This window comes from Gasterosteus aculeatus, chromosome 12 (assembly GCF_964276395.1).
Source record: "Gasterosteus aculeatus chromosome 12, fGasAcu3.hap1.1, whole genome shotgun sequence".
NCBI classification, from domain to species: domain Eukaryota; kingdom Metazoa; phylum Chordata; class Actinopteri; order Perciformes; family Gasterosteidae; genus Gasterosteus; species Gasterosteus aculeatus.
In genome coordinates, this window is record NC_135700.1 from 8,833,706 (window position 1) to 8,854,008 (window position 20,303).

The 20,303-nt window shown below is 42.8% G+C and overlaps 1 protein-coding gene across 5 annotated transcripts in view; it reads right to left on the reverse strand.

Annotated features, from left to right (window-relative positions):
• Nucleotides 1-4,055: 4,055 nt before the first annotated feature.
• Nucleotides 4,056-20,303, reverse strand: part of pcdh17 (protocadherin 17) — a 46,261-nt gene continuing 30,013 nt past the window's right edge. For 4 of the 5 annotated variants that reach the window (XM_078085262.1, XM_040203161.2, XM_078085261.1 and 1 more), the window contains exon 5: nt 4,056-6,062. In XM_078085262.1, coding sequence (XP_077941388.1) covers nt 5,365-6,062 — 698 coding nt within the window. In that variant the 3' untranslated portion in view covers nt 4,056-5,364. Of the gene's footprint in view, nt 6,063-16,663; nt 16,731-20,303 lie in introns of all 5 variants that reach the window. The other variant, XM_078085264.1, reaches the window with a different exon arrangement.

Sequence of the window (20,303 nt, forward strand, 5' to 3'; positions counted from 1 at the left end):
AATCAATGTATACGATTATGTCATGATAATAATCACATGTGATTTTATTGCATGAATCTGTTGCCAGTTCATGCATGATGTCATATGTAATTTGTGTCATGTGAATTGGCACTTACCAGAGCCTGCTATTCATTTGCAGACTGCCACCGGGCCAAATGAGTGCAGCATGAGCAGCTACGCTCCTAAAAGTTGTGTTTAAGTGAGAACCTCTGTTATCTTTTAATTAATATCTCCCTCGAGGCAACTAGTTAGATACAAACAGATAAAAGCCTTCATACCAATGGCCAGCAAATCCAGTGGTGGGTAAAACATTCTCTCCATGGTCAAAGTGAAAAGGAATTTGAGTGAGCCCTCTTCAAATAACACAACATTCTTTTACAAATAATTCATTTTGGTTCTTTTACCCCTGAAGTTGTGTACACCTAAAGCACCTAGATGATCCTCCCAGTTGAATTTTACATCCATGTGTATGAGGACATGACAGACACAACTTATCCATCAAGATTCTAAAAAGCAAATCTCTAAACTTTCCAGTTGCAGGTTGCAGGAAGTCTTTTGTGTAATTAGGAAGTGACAGAATGAGCATTTAGAATGACTGCTGTCTGTGAAATGAATTAACTTTATTCCTTAGACAGCAGTGTGCCGACTGATGTGTCCTCTGTCACAAGAGCATAAAACCATGTATAATTCTGCAATCAAACAGCGATGATGAAATAGTTTGCTGAGATTAATGTAATTGTTTATCATCAGCATTCATGGTCATTTTGTATGGGAAAACACAGAAAAGGACATTTAAAAAACATTGCAAAGCACTAATACTTTTAGGAGTAATGCTAAAGGTTTCTTCACTATTCTTCATGAGGAAACCGCGAGTGCAAGGTTGTGTGTTCCATAATGAGCAGATAACACCAAATAGCCATGAATAGAATAGAAATGAAGGAAACCTGATTTCAATAAGCAAATAGGGAGAATATAGTATCTCTCTGAACACAGGTCAGTATTGAAGATACTTCAAGTTAGTCTGTGAACGGTTATCTAACTGAAGGGCAAAGTGCAACAGCTAAGAAGTATTTTCCCAAAGCAACCTTAAGTGTGTTTGTGTCGGCCTCATTACAAGGTGTAAGTACATTAAAAAGCACATTTCAAACCCCAAAACACAATTGAAAAAGCTACTTTTTATCGTATTCAAGCACCGTGACAGTAAACAGTGCAATCCTATTTGACAAGACGAAATTGGTTGCGTCGATGCTTGAAGGACCAAAAAATCCGGTGTCTTTTGTGTCATCTCTTGGGAGAAGAGAAATTAAATCAAAGCCATGACTAGTCATTCTTCAGCCGACTCAAACAAGGACAAGAGCAAACGTTATTAGTAATAGCATTTTTATTCGACCTTTTCACCTTTTTTTTAGATAGATCACAATGAACACAGCCTTTAGACAATAGCAGTTGAAATAATCCATACAAATGAATGTCTCCGGTCTTTAAACCAGTAGCCCGCCGTAGCACGGAGCCCTATGCTATCCACGTGGGCTTGGGGGGGGGATGGTGAAGGGACGACACTGACAAACATCGGGTGCTTGTTTTAACTAACCAAAACGACGTGTAGATTCTATATGTGTAAAGCAGTGTCTGTCTGAGTCTGCGTGCACCTGCCTCAGTCAGAGACCAGAGGCGGTTGGCCACATTCAACAAGGCGCCGTCCCGACCACTGGGTAAAACTGCAAACCGTGTGCGATGTACCAACAGTGTGTAATTAGACAATAATGAGAGGCCTTGCGTTACGCTCAATCTCCAACTGTGTGTTGACCTCAGGAGCAGCCTCTGTTCTATTAAACAGCAAATAGCCTGAGAGAGGGGACATGGCTTTAAAAGAGGACCTCGCATCCACCGGACTGGGCTCATTTCCTGCCCACCGTTGGTGAGGCCCGTTTACGAGGCCACAGGATCTCCATTCAAGGGAACAGCAGTTCAAATGTGCCTGAAGTGTGACAGTGGCTTTTGGATGACCTCTGCACTTTGTTTTCTTTGATCAAAATGGCATAATTCATCTGTGAGTTGGTATTAAATCCATAGTACATGTGCAACACGACTTGAATAAGAAAGGAATGGTTTAGTTGAACAATAAGGGGAATGAAAGCGCATAAAGCAAAGCAACGCTCACACACACACACCCACAGTAGAGAATGCTTTATCCAGCACGAAGAAGAAGAAGCAGCAGCACAATGAGATAGAAAAAGATGAGAAAAATTACCATGAAGGAAAAAGGGTTCAAGTCAAATCTGTCCGGGTAGTGTTTGACCTCTCTTTCAGCCTTCACATTACCTTTAAGGGGTCATGCATTTTAATGAACGGCAGTGTGCTGCTGAAGTGCCAAAGTGTTTGTGTGCATGCATGAGTGTGCATGTGCAGACATGTAACAGCACTTTTCTCAAGATCACAGTCGCAGTGCACACTTCGAAAAGCATATTATAACCGATTGTATAATGTGAATATCAGAATTGCTTGATTTATCCAGATATTTGAGAGAGATAACGAAACAATCTTGTTTATAAATAATAAATACTTTACTCCTCTGTCTATTCTTGCAAGCCCTCTCTAAAAACAGCCTGTGCCATCTCGCAGGGAAAGAGCAAGGGGCTAAACCGAAACCAAACACTTTGGAGACGAAAGAGAGCTAACAGTTGATTTGCTCCCTTAGCTGTGATAAAGCAAAGAACTGAAGAGAAGAAAAGTAAGCAAATTAATAGTCTGATAAAGAAAGATGCCAAGTAGGGAAAAGATACAGAAAAATGGCAGAATGACAGGAGAAAGTCCAAACATGTATATACCAAAATACTCATATGCCACGCGTCTGCAAGACACAGAGCGTTATTTCTGCTGTCAAGATTCCAACTCGGCTCGGACGCACTTGATGATAAACACACCGGGGGCCATATGAATGAAGTAATTGTTCCCTCTCATGGCTGCATGTAACAGATTTGGTGATTGTAGTCATATTTTCCAAAACATATCTAGTCTAATAGCCTACTGTTCTGCTTTTACTATCAGAGTACATTAGAAAAAGCACCTCCCTTTTTTCAGAGAGTGGCCGAAATGTGCCAAAATTTTCAAAAATAAATGTCTGTATCATTTCTTTTAAGAAAGCCTGAATGTGAAGACACTTGGTTAAGTCAACCGTGTACCTAAACCGCTAAGACATCAAATCCAAAGTGACTTTTGATAGAATTTCAGATGTTCAGAAGTTTCTTTGCAAAATATGAGAATTATAACATGTATCGAGAAGGAGTACGTACATAAACAACACAGACTACGGAAAAAGAACCTCTTTTAGGCCTTAATAGAAAATGCACATTCTGGTTGACCAGGGCTTTATAAGCAGTCACAAGCTCCACAGATACAACAAGCTCTCCGCAGAGACAGTAAGGCAGTTTTATGATCACCAAGGAAACCACTCCACTTTCAATATGGCAGGTTTCTTTTTTGGAAAGAAAGTAAAAACATATGGAACACAAGAGATACGCACACCAGTATTGTTAAAGAAAATAGCTGCCCTGTAAAAATCTGCTCAGTAAAAATATTCAAACTGTTATCTTGCGGTTGTTGCTTTTTGTTGTTGGTTTGAATTGTTTTCTAAATCAGCTGGCTCATATAGCTTCAACAGTTTCTGTATTTGATCCAGCAGGACCTTCGGGTAAAAAGAGGCGACATCGCAAAAGCACTGAAGCCAGCCTGCAAAGACGCAGAATAGAGGAAAAGAAACACAAAAACCCAAACTAAAGCAAACTCACAGAGTTCGACAGCTACTAAGGCAACTTTTGCCAAATACAATATAAGCCCATGTATATTGCAACACAACTATATATTAATTTAATAAAATACACAATATAGCTTTTGTACACGTAACAATTTGGCTCAAATGCACAGAAATTGCAGTAAAATCAATGAAATTATGTCAGTTTTCTGATGTAAACACATCTAAATTGGATACATTTACACATATAATGATATTGTATGTATAGTGATAATGTGGAGGGACAATTTCTTATTATTAATTATTTTTGGATATTGGTCTTCAAAACAATGGCAGTGTCCTTTGCAGTTCATTGAGTTAATACCCCACGTATGACCTTAACTCAAGGACACCTTTTGCTGAGATTCCTCATTTCTTTTTTTCTTATAAAATGTATAAATATGTAGTTAATATTTGGACACTATACATGAATTTATACATATAGTCATCTATATCATCGTATAGATTTCATCTTTTCACAGTTGAGGAAGAAAATGTCCCTTTTTATACAACCTGTGATTGCCTTGAGGCAAAGCCACACACATGATAATTCACTGTACACAAGGGACTGAAAGCTGATGATGTCCGTGTATAAGACAATTACACCGATGGCCAGTTGTGTTCAAGCATTAGTGTGTATGTGCGTGTGTCTGTAGGGGCATCAGTGCATGTGAGTGTGTCAGCATATGTATGAGCAAAGTGTAGTGCGCATGTGTAAAATGCGTGTACAATTGGTGCGTGCAGCTACACCAGTCAGTAACATGAATGTTTAAATAGAGGCGTGAGACAGACACAGCTTACACATGTGGCTACGAATGACAAGTGAATCATGATTACACTGTTAATAATTCTCCTTCAGCATAGCAATGAAGCCCCTCTGTCTTCAGGTCCGTAACCAATCCCTGCAAACACACCCCTGATTAACCAATCGCTTCATGTTCAGTTACAGTATCCATCACACATTAAACACCTACATTTAAGTCAAGAGAGATAAGGTTGTTTTGTGTATTTCGGTCGTTTACTGTCCAAAACAGATTCGATTTTTTTTTTTTTTTTACTGTTTTCACATCGATTGTCATGTCTGACCATAAATAGTCCTTTTTCCATTCAGTTTCTATGGCCATCACACAAAACACAAATCCACCTACACACACTTAGATATGTAGGATTTCACGAGAGACCATGAACAACACACTTATGAGCTGGTGGGCACTTAGATAATAGCTCGCGAGGTGCCAGAGGCGTGAACCTCTGCCATTTGCTTAAGAATCCAAAACAAAAAGAGTTTATAAAGTCAGCAGAATTCAGATGTCTGTTCCCCAGTTCCGTTTTGTTGGTTGGGATCCTCGCCCCAAACTGGTGCCAAATGACATTAAAATGTTCCTATTGTTGGTCCAATGTTGGTACTTTTCAAAAACAAATACAGTGAAAAGAGCTCCCGTCAGAGGATCCGTTTATCCGTTTTCATTTATTTTGGTAAAAGTTTTGGCATGAGAGTTTTTAGAATAGCTTCATATTCTTCTCTCTACCTCCTTAGATTCTTTTTTTTTTTTTCCCCCGCAATCCTTTTTACGTTACTTTCTGAGCGTTCCACTGGCCTCACTTCCTCTGCAGTCCTGCAATAGTTTGTCGATGTCTCTCACCACCTGGTCACCGTCCATTCTATCGCGGTTCGCGTCGGGCTCGACCTGCTCCAGAACGCACTCCATCTCCCTCGTTGCCTCCTGGCTGATCCTGGAGCGGGCCTCTGCGAGCACCTTAGCCACCGGGTCTGAGTGGGGCAAGGGTTGGTAGACCCCCTGGTCTCTGGTTTGTTTGTTCGGGGACAGGTACTGACCATCGGGAGGCCCGTAGTGGCCAGAGCAGGTGGCGGGAGGCGGCTTGCCCTCAGCTCCGTCGGCTGGGCTTTTGACTGAAGAGCAGGGAGGCATGGTGGAGCAGCCCTTGGTGGGGCTGCCGGAGGCTGATGGTACCTCCTGGAGCAGCGGACTGAGGGCTCGTTTGGCCTTCAAGTAGGGCTTGACATTAGCCACAAGGATGGTGTGGTCACGTCGCTCTTTTCCAAAGGTACAGAACGTCTTCTTGCCATTAGGGTTGACGGTCTCGTAGGTCTCTGCTTCCGGCACCGTCTCCATGCCCGCTGGCACAAACATATTATTGCGGTAGTCAACGCCTTCCGCCTGGTTTCCTCCCGCGGGGAACTGGGGCATCCAGCACCGGTCAGAATGACCCAGTACTCGGCACTCCTCCGTACAATTCACACAGTCCTCATCTGCAGATGGATAGAAAGAGGGTGGGGGGGGGGGGGTAATATAGTTAGGTCAGTGTAGAGTAGGGTAGAGTAAAAACACACAGCGAGAGGGGAATAGAATCACAGTGCCGTTTTCAAACTGAACCGTACAAAAGAGTTGAAGCCCAAACTTAAGCAGAGCCAGATCTAATGAAATGATGTAAAAAGTTAAGAGCCCGCTAAGGATGTCTCATTCCAAAACACACGCGCAAATGCCCGCACACCTTTCCATGGGACTGGGGGACACCTGCTTGCATTTTTCAAAGCTCTGATCAAGGGGATGGCAGAGCATACAGAAGAGTTGAGGAGGGAGCGGGAGAAAAACAACAACAGTTGAGGTTTGGCAAAGGCATAGTGGCGTTATCATAAATTCATGTCAGTGGGCTTTGAAGACCTCCCTAGACAGAGAGCCTGTGCCAAATGGCTTGTGCTTCCTCCCCATGCGTTTGTGCCTGCTTATTTGTGTGCTTCTGTTGTTGTGGTTGTGTGTGTGTGTGTGTGTGTATCTGTGTTCCTCTCTTTCATCTCTATTCATAGAGATGCACACGCTGGCTGATTATTGGAGTGTTCATGCCTCTGTCAAAAAGAGCCCAAACTTGGATTAAAAAATAATAAAAAATAAAAGAGGAGCCTGTTTATCTTTTATCCCACAAATGGAATTTTTCCATTGGACGACACCAAGAGAAGAGAACCCAAACAGACAATGCACAGTGAGGGGTTAATTACAAGTAAGTCTAGAAAAGATACCGAAACATTGACTATATTGACAGTATATTGACAGTTGACAGTTTTAGAGCGATACTTTAGTTTTTTGGCTTGCTAAAATACCCTTTTTGGAGCATAAACTGAAACAGAACTGAAGCATTGTGAGTTGTATATTAATGTAAGGTTGAAATAACCTTTTAGCCAGTTTTTTAATGGGTAGCATTTAAAAGGACTGAGAAACAGAGCTACTTAATGCCGTGTCCTCAACATGATGTGCAGAGACAACAACACAATTGTTAGGAGCCGTATTCCCAACCCATCAATTCCATTACGCGATGCATAGACCTTTACAGTAAGGACAGAGTGCTGCTGTGACGAACACAAGCGGTGGACCAATACAATCCTTCATTGATGCAAATGAGCGGGCATAGTGGGTGTGCTTGAGTGCACTTGGCTGGGCTGTCTTTGCTGTGCTGCGGGTCGGCAGCCCGGATTCCTCGGAGACTGCCCTCCTAAGCTGTGGAGATGAGCTTAACACTTCACAAATGTTTGAAGAAGCCACAGAGCGCTGGCAAAGAGAGCCCGACATTTCCTACGTCTGAAGGGGAAATGAGGTGAGCTGCAGAAGCGGACGGAGAACCCCTTTGAGATTTAAATGTTGTGTGTGTGTGCAGAGCGTGTGGGAGAAGTAATTCCTCCGCAAAACTCTCAGAAGCACATTTGCACGTGTGTGCCTGTATTTATTCAACAGTGCTTCGAGATTTGAGTGAGCGAACATGTCAAAAGGCACAGAAATCAATGATTCGGACGGAAGCGCGTACGTAAATAATAATAACCTGAATACGCTTTACAAACAGCGCACGCCACAATCCATCGGCAAGCTACAAAATATAGACCCTAAGTGGAACCAGGCTAAACCGCCCGACCACCGTTGCCCCTGACGCCCCGTCCTGCATGCATTCCAGATACGCACGATTAACTTGGCCCCAACAACGTCTTCATGCTCTCAGAGGTGATGGTCCGTTCACTGTGTGCATATTAAAAGCATAAATAACCCATGCAGACACGTTTCCCTCTATTTAGTCGGAGGAAACCTCTGATAGATTATTTATGTCTCTGCTGCACGTTCAACCTTGAGGCGTTCTCGTGTCTAAGGTTAACAATATGACATATGAGAGCAAGGGTGACATTCATCTCCCTCCCTCCGTCCCTCCCTTTCTCGCACGTTCTCTCTTCATCCCTCCCTCTTTTTCTTCACAATGGCTCTACCAGCTCTACCTCTGGGACGAGCAACAGAAGCTTCCACCAAGGACACATTTCCCTGTGATGATTTGGCAACCAGGCACAGGATCAGTTGCTTCCCTTTAAGCTCCGTGTTTGGTCCAAAAAAGAGTTACGATTTAGCTCCTATTCAATGTTAGAACAGTAACACAACAACAATAAGCTTTATATGCGATAAATCAGAGAAGGATAATTATATTATCAACTTTTTAAATAGGTCTTCGTATATCTTCATTACCTAATTAGAGCTTATACTGCAAATCTATTTAATGTTTTAAGTTGATATCCTTTAAGTAGTTTCTCGCAATTGTTGAAAGCATTATTTTTTTGGAACCTTATTGCTTTCCTTTTTCAGATGAAATTCTTTGTTGGAACCTAAAGATATCTTCAAGATATGAATCGATGTTTACAACAGATAATCAGTTTTTTTTTTTTTTTAATAGTTGATTGGTAACTGAAAAAAAATTCACTTCTTCATCAAATTTTCTTTCTTTTCTTTTGTTCGAATAGGAACAAATGGTACACAACAGCGTAAGATGCAATGTTATGCTGAATTACCCTATAAAGTGTGACTAAAACATGATCCAGCTTAATTTACAAGACTAGTTTCACAGATATTCTGCTTGAGTTGTCGGGTCAGGAGTTTGTCGATTTTAATTCCTTATGTAGACACTTGAACTGGAATCCTGGATTGAAATCAGATAATTTTTTACACCTCTATTGCCAACATAAAAGTGTAATTAACTCCACAAACTCTTGGTACTTGTGGATACTTTGTCTTCTTTTTTGGGCAACCATGGATATCTTACTATCTCTCTGGCAGGGTTAATTGCCTTGCTTTAGGGCAGAATAGAGGCAGACAGGTTAACAATGACTTGGACACGGTGGCTTCCAGTTATCTTTACTGCTGTGAGCACATGAAACAGATATAAAAGTAGCTGAGCTGCTCTGAAAGATCTGTGCTAAATAGCAAATGGACTCAGTGTCAAATAAATATTTACAAAATCGAAACATCCCTTAATGTAGCAACATTGCAAAAAAGAAAAAAGATCAGATGCTGCAGCACCTTGGAAGAGAACTCAGGCTATCAAGAACTAAAGATAGATGGATGGAGGCTTTGTTAATTACTCTGTGAACCACAGACGTGCCTTTTCTAAAATGCATAAAACACATTCCTTACATCTATCTCTTGGAAGTGACTAGAATGCTTTTACAGGCAGTTCTTGCAGAATATATTATGCATCATTTGAAAAAAAGAATGCCATTTAAAAACAGAGTAGCATCTTTCCCAAAGGCAATGACTAAACAGATAACGACTTTGGTTGTATATTTATATTGGAGGTATCTAAATATGTATGGAAGACCTTTTATTTATTAAAACAGTTTCTTTTTTTTTGTTAAAAAGAGGAAGTTGTTGCCACCAACCACCACCACCACCCACACACACTCAATATCCACTATCCACTCATAACCCAGCGTCCACTGTAAAATGTCACGATGGAATGGAGTTTTTTTAATATCAACCTCAATCACCCAAAGGGGGAAGGAATAAAGGCAAAATCACCTGGATACAGTTAAACCCAATAGACCACTAAATTTCGTGTGCTGCTGTCATTTGGCCCGTAATCAAGTACCAACTGCCAAATTCGTATTTTCATCTCATATGAAAGAGTTACCAGAATCACAAGAAGCTCCCACAGCCATCTCAACAACACAGCAACGGTAAAAGTCTTCTTTTACTCAGCCATGAAATGCACCTCATCGCTTTCCACGCTCTAAAAAAAAAACCCCACACACACACTCTGTTATGCTTCCAGAAAAAGGCTTTTACTAAATTAACACTTAATTAACGAGGGGGCCACAGGCCACGTCGAATCACACACAGGTGGGACGGGAGGCCCAAGGCTCTCCCTCCACACGTTGACAGAAAGGTCACCGTTCCCTGGATCTGAGTTGTTGTTTTTCCTCCTCTTCTTGATTGAATTTTCAAAACTTTCAGGGTGGAAGCCTTCAGTGCAGTGCATGAAGGATGTGCACCTCCACCTGTGGGTGTAAAAATATGCCTGTGTAACAGGGTGTGTCATAAACCGCGCTGTGATTTCCCTAAACACCCTTTTCTCCCTCCAGACGCCCGCCCCTCCGGCCCTGCACGCCCATCCCTCCCCGCTTTATTACCCCAGGTCTGTGATTAATGTCCCTCTGTCACAGGCGGTGGCGCGGCGGGAGGGAGGAACCAGGAGAGAGCTGTACACACAGGGTATTGCTGGCAAAGCAAGCTGAACACACAAACCTGCGGGTGGTAAAGTTTAAAAAGAAGGTGCGGGAAACTAAAGAAATCTACAAACACGTACATTTATAACTCATCCCAGCGGTGGTGAATCACTTCCTCGATACGCAAACCTGGCAAGTCATTAAACAGCTCTGTGAGCTACTCACGTAGCCTATAGGAATGGAGAATGATCAAAGATTGTTTGTGTGTGTGTGTGCGCGCGTCTACTTGTGTGTTGAGGTTGTGTCGCTGCCACGAATATCCCACAACCCATCCAAGGTGGACAGGAGGAAAGGCAGCTGATGAATCGCGCAGAGCATCTGTGACGGACCATGACTGCACCTGTTCACCCGAGGGAGCTCGCAGTGTGTGTTTACGTGTGCGTGCACGTGTGCGTTATTGGGTTTTCAATCTCCCCGTCTAGCGCTATCTCGCCCAGCTGATCCACGCAACTCGCCGGCCGCACAATCAGGGTGACTAAATATTTGAGCTGCAGAGAAGAGAGAGTATCTACTCTGACTGGGCCTAATGTTTAGTAAACATCTTAAGGCTTCGGAGGTCGGCAGTGTACCAAACAAACTTTGCCGTGTCTGTTGGAAATGTCTAATTTGGTTTCCTAAGAAATATGTTTTAAACAGCAGAGCCAATGTTTCCCGGTTGATCTTTAACGGTAAAGGTAACTTCTGTTTTATAATGACATTTGAATTATGAAGCATGAAACTGTGCTTTAATATTCATTCTGCTGTGAACTTGTTTACCTTCACACAGACTCAAAGAAATACAATTGATATTTTTTTTAACAACTCAGATATCAAACAAGTTATTTATTCTCTTTTCATTCTTGCACAGCATTGCTGTGGGAAAAACAAGCACATTACTGAGGTGTTTTGCTGAATCTGATACTATTATGATTCCAGAGTTGAGTGCTGTTGGGAAAGCAGGTCGTTCTCCACAGTTGGAGTTTAAAAATACAATTGGAGTTTAAAAATACAATATTATTTTCATGAAAACGCTGTTTTGCTGTATTTATTGTACTGAAATGTACTGCATGAAACCAGTGCTGAGCAGCTACTGAAGCCCATCATGTGATTTAAAATGGTAATTTGGAGAAACGAGCATTGCATATTCTCTGGTGATATAGTTGAATACAAATTAAAAACACCAAATAATATAATGTGATAAATTGTTGGTTTGAGTCCGACTATTGATTCAAAGTTCCACTATAAATGGGGCCGTGTGTTCAGGGAACGAGTCTCGATTATTTTGAGCAGCGGGTGGCTTAGCACAATGAGAAGGAATACGTCTCTCCGGCGTAATAGCTTTTATCGCAGCGGGAGAATACCGACGCGTAGCTGGAAAAGCTGGGCAGCGGCGGTGGGGGTGCCCGGTGGCCGGCGACGCCGAGGCTGAAACAAGGACATGTATCGCAGGATCAAACACGTCCTCTCTTCAGGCCTTCCCTCGAAAAAAAACGGCAGGCCTCTCTGTCAACTAATGCCTGGCTAAGTTGTCCAAAGAACACCCTGAGGAGGGAGTATTTATGCATAGCGGAGCGAGGGATGAGGGGCGTAAGCTCATATTCAAACAGGAACAAACACACACAAAGCCTTATCAACGATGAGCAAGCAGAGCCGCGAGCTGTGGGCCGCAGAGACGAGGGGCAGCTCGACCGCCACGCCGACGGTCTCAAACAGCACTTCCCCTTTTTACACAAAGCAGCAATGAGGGCCCTGGAAATGCTCACTTTGGTCCTTATGAATGAAAATTAATGGGTGAGCCTTGTCGGTATTAAAAAGAAGGCTGCTGCATGCGTATTTAGGTGTGTGTTTTCCTGCATCGGTCTGAAAAGAACAGAACATAATGCACTTAAGGGGTTTCATTTTTTACACACCGTATTCAAACGTGAATGGCTTCTCGTGGCGTCGGTACTGCATGCTACAGACTCGCTGTTCACAGTCTAGCAGTGTGCTGCTTCGCTATAATCTCAGTTCTCAAAAGGTTTTCTTTTGGCTTTAATTGCCGGTGAAGGTCGGCCTTGAGAAAAGTGTGAGAAAATAAACAAAAGGTTTGTGGAGGGGGATCCCACCGTTTGTTTTCTGTCAACAGTGGTGACCTCAACAAACGGGTTTATCTGGGTTGAATGGCCATGGGAAACTATTCCAGGGCTAAAAGTGCTGAGAACAGGCAACAACAGATTCAACAGCAGATCTGTGACGTGTGACAGCACTGCTCACAAGATTCCCACTGCGGTGTTGAAACAAGTTCCAAGTGTTCTTCATTGAGTTGATTTTATTGCTGGAGATGGAAAAACCTTTTTTTTTGGTTCTTTATTTTCGTTGTACTTTCATGAACTCGGATCATTCACCCTCCACAGCAGCCGGAGACACTCAATAAATAATGCAAAGTCAGTCAAAGTATATCCTTGCTTCAGCCAATCAAAACCCCTGTTTTCCAACCTGTGACTGAAGACCTTGTATAATTCACATTTCCTGCGGCTGCAGCTCACTCTTCAACCCCACTTCTTTCACTCCTTAAGTGTTCTAATGGTGGAGCAATTGCAGCAGAGCAGCCACAGGCAAGCTATTAGACATAGATGTCTGAGAGGAACAAGGCCTACGTCCTTCTGCTAAAATCAAGCTATTTATACCTATCAAACGCTTAACATGGAAAAGCTATAACCTTTAAGAAAATAAATATCGAGCAATATGTTGTAGCATACATGATTGACATTTATAAACTTTCAGCTACAATACACTCTTACCACATCAATTAATCATATTCTACATTTTGCCATGAAGACAAGACACGAATACGAAAGCTGAACTGAACCAACAGGATTAATCCATGATCATTTAGCGTGTTTTGTAAATTTTTTGACAAAGTATAAAACTTCCAGGAATCCAAAATACAGGAAGTTATATAAGAGTAAATATATAATATTATTAATTAATATAATCACAAATGATATATATATATATATAGTCCAGTGTAGTGTTACAGTAAATATTGTTTCCCTATTTATATACAGAGATAAATTAATACAACCATAATAAAATCAGTTTACGTGTACATTTAATCCCAGCAAATGTAGTGCCATTTAAAGTATATATTGTAAGAATATGTTAGGATATTGTGTGGAAGCCCAACATTAGCAATAAAACCAAAATGTCAGCTTGTCTCTAGATATTATATATAAATAACTTATAAATAACCAACAAATTACACTGAAATAAAATGTGCTCAGTGTATTCACCAGTGGCTGGACAGATTTAGCTAGATTACTGCTAAAAACAGTGAAGAAAGACACCTTCATCCTATTATTAAAGAGCATTAAATAGGTGTGCTGTTATGTGGAAAACAGAGCACACATAAGAATGTGATCCTATGCATTCCTCCATATACTGAACATACAGTGATGAGAAGCTGGCTGCAGAGCCCTTCTTTTTAAATGGGATTAGGTGGTGTTGTCTGAAGCAGACCTGTAAGCAAGATGAAACAAAGGACATAAAAAGGTCAATAGTATCCTGCTACTTTTACCTGGAGAGCGACATGGAGGGTGGCACAAAGGATGGCGGGGAGAGAAGAAGGGGACTTATTAGAAGATGAGCAGAGCAGCATGGTGAATCACTCGCTAATCCTCCGTTTCCTCTAAGCCGGTGTAATTAGGACATGGGGGATTGCACCGTGACAGGGGATGCTTCTGGACCTCCTTGCTTTTTTCTCCCTTCTCTTTTGTTTATTGCTTTCGTCTTTAGCCTGGTTTCATTGCAGTTTGTCATCTAAATATAGCGAGCCTGTGTCTTTGTTGTTGTGTGCGCATCGCAGCATGTTCAGCCATAAGCAACATAAACATACGCAGCGTGCACGCACACGCACGTCTTATTTCCACTCACTACTGCAAATGAGGGTGCACGCTTTTCTGCTGCTTCGGTCGCTGTGTGACACCCTCGGATTGTATTTGAGCATATTTGCCGAGTTCAAACTGCGTTGTCGACGCACCACGACACAGAAACAAACACACATACGATCAAAGGGGGGGCGATAACTACGGAGAGGGAGCACAGTACGGACCAGGTTTGAGACCAGAGAGGCTGATCAGCATCCTTGTGCGTGTTAATAGCCTTAATCTACTCCCTTCCCCCAGTAGACGGCAAGGAACGTTGCCTTGGCCCATTTAGAGAAACACTTTGCGCGATGAATGCAGCGAGAAAGAGAAAAGAAGACGAAAAAAAAAAAAAGAACAGCGGAGAGAATCTGAGCCTCACCAGCTCATTACAGAAATCCTGTTTCCATCCAAGGAGAAAACAGGTTTTAAACACCATATTAAGGGAAGAATGAAGGGAAACCTTTTGTTGCTAATTGGGTCATCTTTTGAAGTGCTTCACTCCAACAATTTATATAACATAGCCATATAACTTCAATGATGCTATTCCCAACACTCTGGATTTCTTCTTTATCTTCTTTAGTTTCTAAAATTAGGCGCCGTAGAGATGTCCTGATAATTGGCGCAAAACAACAAGCCTCCACAAAATATTGTGGAGGCTTCATTCAGACGACCCTTCTAAAAACAGGATCCGCCAGCCATCATACAATCTGTTACATTTGTTTAGTTAAATCCCTTCATTTTATTGTATTGTCGGTCTCTTGCCCTCCGTGTCTCTGCCGCTGTTTGTCGCTCTTCTTTCTTTGTTCAAGTCATATTCCCATGTGTGCTGCTTGAGCAGGATTAGGTAAAGTGTTTCTGATTCTCTGTCTTAGCAGAACAATTAATAAGATACAACACTTACACTCATACACTCAAGTACTATAAAAACAGTCAACAGGAATTGTATTATTACTATTGCATTGGGCTTACGTGTTAATCAGCCTAATGCTTCTCTTCCCCTTGGATGGAACAGGTCAAACTCCACAAAGACAGAGTAGGCGCAACATCGGCCCTGATGCACACCAAGAATTAATTAGCCACGGATCTCGCTGACTTGGGGTTGCGTAAAAAGACATCAGAAATTGACAACACAAAAACTAAGTCATCATAATTTTCACCAGAGGTTGGGAGGGATGTTACTTAGGAAAAAAAGTCGAGCCAGTGGTTGGAGGAAAAGCTAGATGTCTTACATTAAACTGTGAGATATACTGCACTATAAATAGATCCAATTTAGTAAGGGGTAAGGGGACTGAAAAAGCACACTTTTTAATTCTATACAACGAACTTGTACAGTACGTGGCCCCAATACAGTGTAGTTACAGTGATAAAGTAGCATGAATGCCTGTTACATCTGCCGTGAGAAGGGAAAAGGGTGTGGAGACGCACCACCTGTAAAGCTAGCTGCCATGCCGCATAGCAGCACACCGCTCTGCACGGATCCTCCGGCACCCTCGTGAGACTAAAACATGCAAGAAGAAAACGGCCCGCCTTAGCGTGTAGGCATTTGATCAATCGTGCCGATGAGCCGCGGTGGAGCCCCCCTAAGGATATTGGCGGGTGTTGAACAGCGGCTAAGTCGAAAGGTGGAGAGGGGTAGGTTGAGTCGATGGGGTTGGCTTTCTCAGCCCCGGGGCCAAACACATTTAGAGAGTTAACTGACACACTTTGGATGTATTAGCCACAGTGAGCTCTGCCAACCTCTCCTCCTCCTCCTCCTCCTTCTCCTCCTATCGGCGTCTGTCTGTCACTACAATCTCCACTCCATGCATTGGTGGGGAACATGCCTAGTGTTTCAGCAACATCGCTTTAGCATCGATGTTCCTCTGTTCTCCACAGCCAAATTGGTGTGTGCTGTCTAGACACTGCTTGCTTGCTTCTATGTACGGATAAAGACGCGCTCACACTAACACTCTCCCCTCGTCTGTTTATGAGTAGGATTAGATTAAAAGAAACCGACGGAAATGCAATAACGGTCTATTAGTCCATCCATCAGGAGGGATAATCATTTCAAATAGAAATGTGTTTTCCATCTCACTATCTAATTTATACTTTCTTTGCCTCTCCATCGGTTTCACTCCTGAGACTTGGTTATGAAGCAAAGTCTTTAAAATGGACTGGGTTAAAGTCCAGCGCACTGCAATAAAGCACAACTAAATAGAAATGTACAGCAGTAAACACCACTGATGAGCGTGTGAGAAAGAAAGCCCAAAGGCCGGAGCGCCACAACTCACTCTCTCTCTCTGACAAATTCGTGCGTTGAATTGGGAGGTGAGAAAAACAACTCAATTCTATGTGGTGGTTTAAGATTAGGGTCAAAGATTAGAGGGTTTACACAAGATAAGAATGGGATTAAAAGAGCTCAGAGATGTAGAATTACAGATCAGAGAACTGCTGAAAACACACCTGAATGGTAAACAAATTCAGCAGCCACCTGTCTTGGTGGACAATCCAGGCATCAAAGGGGGTGTTCCTGACGGGAGGAGGGGAAGTGAGTGTTATGGAAGCAGCATCCAATATTCCAGAGAGAAATTCAGCACACAGCACAAGATGCCTCTGCATTACGTCTGTTAGATTTGGGATTAATGGACTCCAGAGGGGCCTGGACACACACATGCAGGAACACAGACACACACGCACAGACACAAAATCCACTACCACAACCCCGCCTGGCATGATTCATAACCCGGGCCAGCAAAGCACTAGTATATTAAATACACTATATATATATTCTAGTAACCCTCCGAGGCAAACTCTCTACTGCAGCATGACACTTTGTTAAAACATGTTGTAGGTCAGTAAAGACTTCATTAATTGCTGCAAAACAAAATGCGGTTTGAGTACAAGCTTTCCGTGAAAGCAGAGCAGGCGCTTTCCAGCTGTGTATGGAAGATTGTTTGGACGAGTTCTTTATTTTTGCTTGTCAAATTACAAAGCACATGCCCAGGCACCCACACACATGCATGCATGCATGCTTGCTTACGTGCACACGCGGCCGTAAGATGCCTCCGAGCTCCGATGAGTTCATGCAAATTAGAAAAATGCAAATTGTGTTGGTCAGGCTCAGCTGTCCTCTGATGCATTTTGAGGAAAACACGACGGAATGGAGGGAACGCACAATGAATCTATTTGCTTTAATCTCGACAGACAGAAACACAGCCTAATCCCACCCCTGACTTTCTTTCCACCCCACTGCCCAGACTATGCCCATTCTGCCACCCTGCTCCTGCATCCCCTGCCCTCTGGGCTGAAATCACAGGTGCAGGAGAATGGAAACCACTGGGTGGAAAATGCTCGTTGACAGCATTCTGGTGTGTTTGCGATTGGTCAGTGAACAATGAGGGGGTTTCCTGAACCACTTGTCGTGCGGATGGAACAGCTGGACACCAACACTCAGATCGGGGTGGGAAGAGACCATGCGGAACAACAGGAAAAACTAAAATGAGATTTAGCAGAGCTTAAGCTCACTGTCAAATCTCCGCTTCAAAGCGAAGTCTCTTGCCCCATTCAAACATTCTGACTGCACCCAAATGTGTTTCCAGGTAGTCAAGGTACACAAAAGGATATAAACATCTTAATAAGGTTTGATTTGTCTAATGTTGCTGTCTTGGACCCAAAGCTCAAAAGCTCAAAGCTGAAAAAGGAAGAAGGTGGACATCACCTGTTGTTCGGTATGACTTGAATTTCGATGCGGTTGCCGGGATACGGCAGCAGCAAAAGTGTTTTTTTTCCTCTATTGTCTGTGTGTAATAATTGAATGACTGGCTCTGCCGTTGCCTGCCTCTTCTCTTCGGGCGAGTAAGGACTCACAGTCGAAGCAGCTCTCATCCACATGATCATCATCCTGAGCAGCATTATCACAATCTAGGGAACTAGATTATCCCTGGGCTCAAAACTTCATCCCCTCTGATCCCCACTTGGGAGTGGATGAGCGGCTGCACAGGGGACCATCAACCCGATTTCCCACTTGTTAATCAAGGCAGATTTTGATCACCTTCGGGGACAGATGGGAAACTGTTTTCGAAACATCCTCCCAGAATGAACATTATGCTATCGAGGAAACTTCCAACAATAGCTAACATGTTTCTAAGAAAACCCATAATAATCCAAGCAAGTATTCTTTTTGAACTACATCGGATATAGCCGGCGACATTCCAATATATAGATGTGTGTGCTGCATTGTAACCAAGATGTAATTGGGCTATAATAATGCATTGCTTCTACACCCTGGGACGTTTTGATGAATATTTCTAACTAACGGCAGCAGAAGGATGAGTGAATCTGGTGCAAACTAGTGGGAGTAACATATATATAGGTTGAGTGGTGTTCTGAGTGGTGTTCTCTTTAAAGCCTGTTACAGAAAAAAAAAACTACACATCTGCAACTCTACCAAACATCTACCTCACCGTGGTCTGAATTTTAATGAAGTGTGCGTGTGAGTGTGAGCGAGTAAACCAGAAGAGGAGGTGCAAACACCCATGAGCTCTGTATGAAGATCCATCACACTTACTTGTTTACACTGCAAGCCTTCTAAATCTCCATAATAGATCTTTGTTGTGGTTTGGGTTGGGATGGTGAGGTCAGCTATTAATTGGCTGCTGGTAATTACAAATGCATCTTAAGCTTGCCGACATTGTCCGTGGGGGCTTCAGAGACCAGCTCTGCAACCAATGCAGCAACGCCCAGACAATGACACAACTGCCATTCATGCGGCTCTTATTTTAGACACTTAGGATCAGATCAACACGTCGCCCCCCCCGCTCTTCTTCATTTCAATGTTCATACACGTTGCTCCTTCAACTCTTCCATTCTTTTCCAGCAGCCGCGAGGACACGCTTCCCCTCTGTGAGGCTGCTTCCCCGGGACGGGAGGCCGCGCAGGGAGAATAGCAGCCACCCAATTAAAGCTGTGTTGGCCTCGCAATTCCTCAAGGTATTGCCATGTGACAGTTTAATTAACCAAGGCCCTTATCTTAATTTAGCAGGATCAAAAAGTAACAAACTGAGGTTATCTGAGAAAAACACTCGCCAGTCGCCATCCTCACATACTCACCACAACACACACACACACACACACACACACACACACACACACGGACATTCTCCACTAAGTCACTAAGGTACATTGTAATGTAATACAGATATTTTAAGAAGCCGTACAGCTACTATTGCCATCCACACAGATCACTGAGGCAGAACCTAATGAATTGCTTTATAATACTTCCAGTAGGGTTTGTAAGGATTGGCCTAATGACACACTTGCACACACTGCGGCGAGCGCACGGTTGGCAGTTTCTTCTTTTGTTTGAATTGGTAGCTCGGGGACTGCAGGGAGCTGGGCGGCATGCTAGTACGGCCAATCTCCCATGGAGCCCGCCTGCTGTCCCGCCCTTCTTCATTAACCCATCCATCCATGAGCTCTTCCTACTCATAATCTGATCATCATCAACCGGTTGCAATGTTTCTTCCTTGATATTCTTTCTGTCCGATCCACCAGTTGAGTTTGTATTTATCTAACACATGCAAGCCCCTTCGCGGTTGCTCTATACCCTTTCATATATCCAATTTGTGTATTTCTTTTGACATTTCAGAGCATTCCATCAGCCGTGATCGTATTAAACCACATCCCCCCTCTCTTTGTTTTTTTTAGAAATTCCTCTTCTTCATATAAATACGCCATTATCTATAGCACTGCAGGCAGGGGATGAAAGGACAATACTAGTTATGGTTGAGCAGAGAAGAAGTCCTGATGCCTTAGACAGGCCAGGCCCATTTATCTCTCTGGTTCCTGATGCAGTGCAACACAGAGAAACAATGCTGCAGGGCACCACAATATTCATTCACATGAGAAAAGGAAATGGACCAGACCAGGCGGCGCTTTGCTTGCGTCTTACTGATTCAACGGAAGTTGGAAGTTGTACAATTCACTGTCCAGGGAGACTTTTACAAGGCATTTCAAGATGAACAATCGGAGTTTTTAATTTTATTAAGTTTATTGGTATAATACCGCAATGCTCTGCAGATCATTCGTCAAACCACAGGATTGT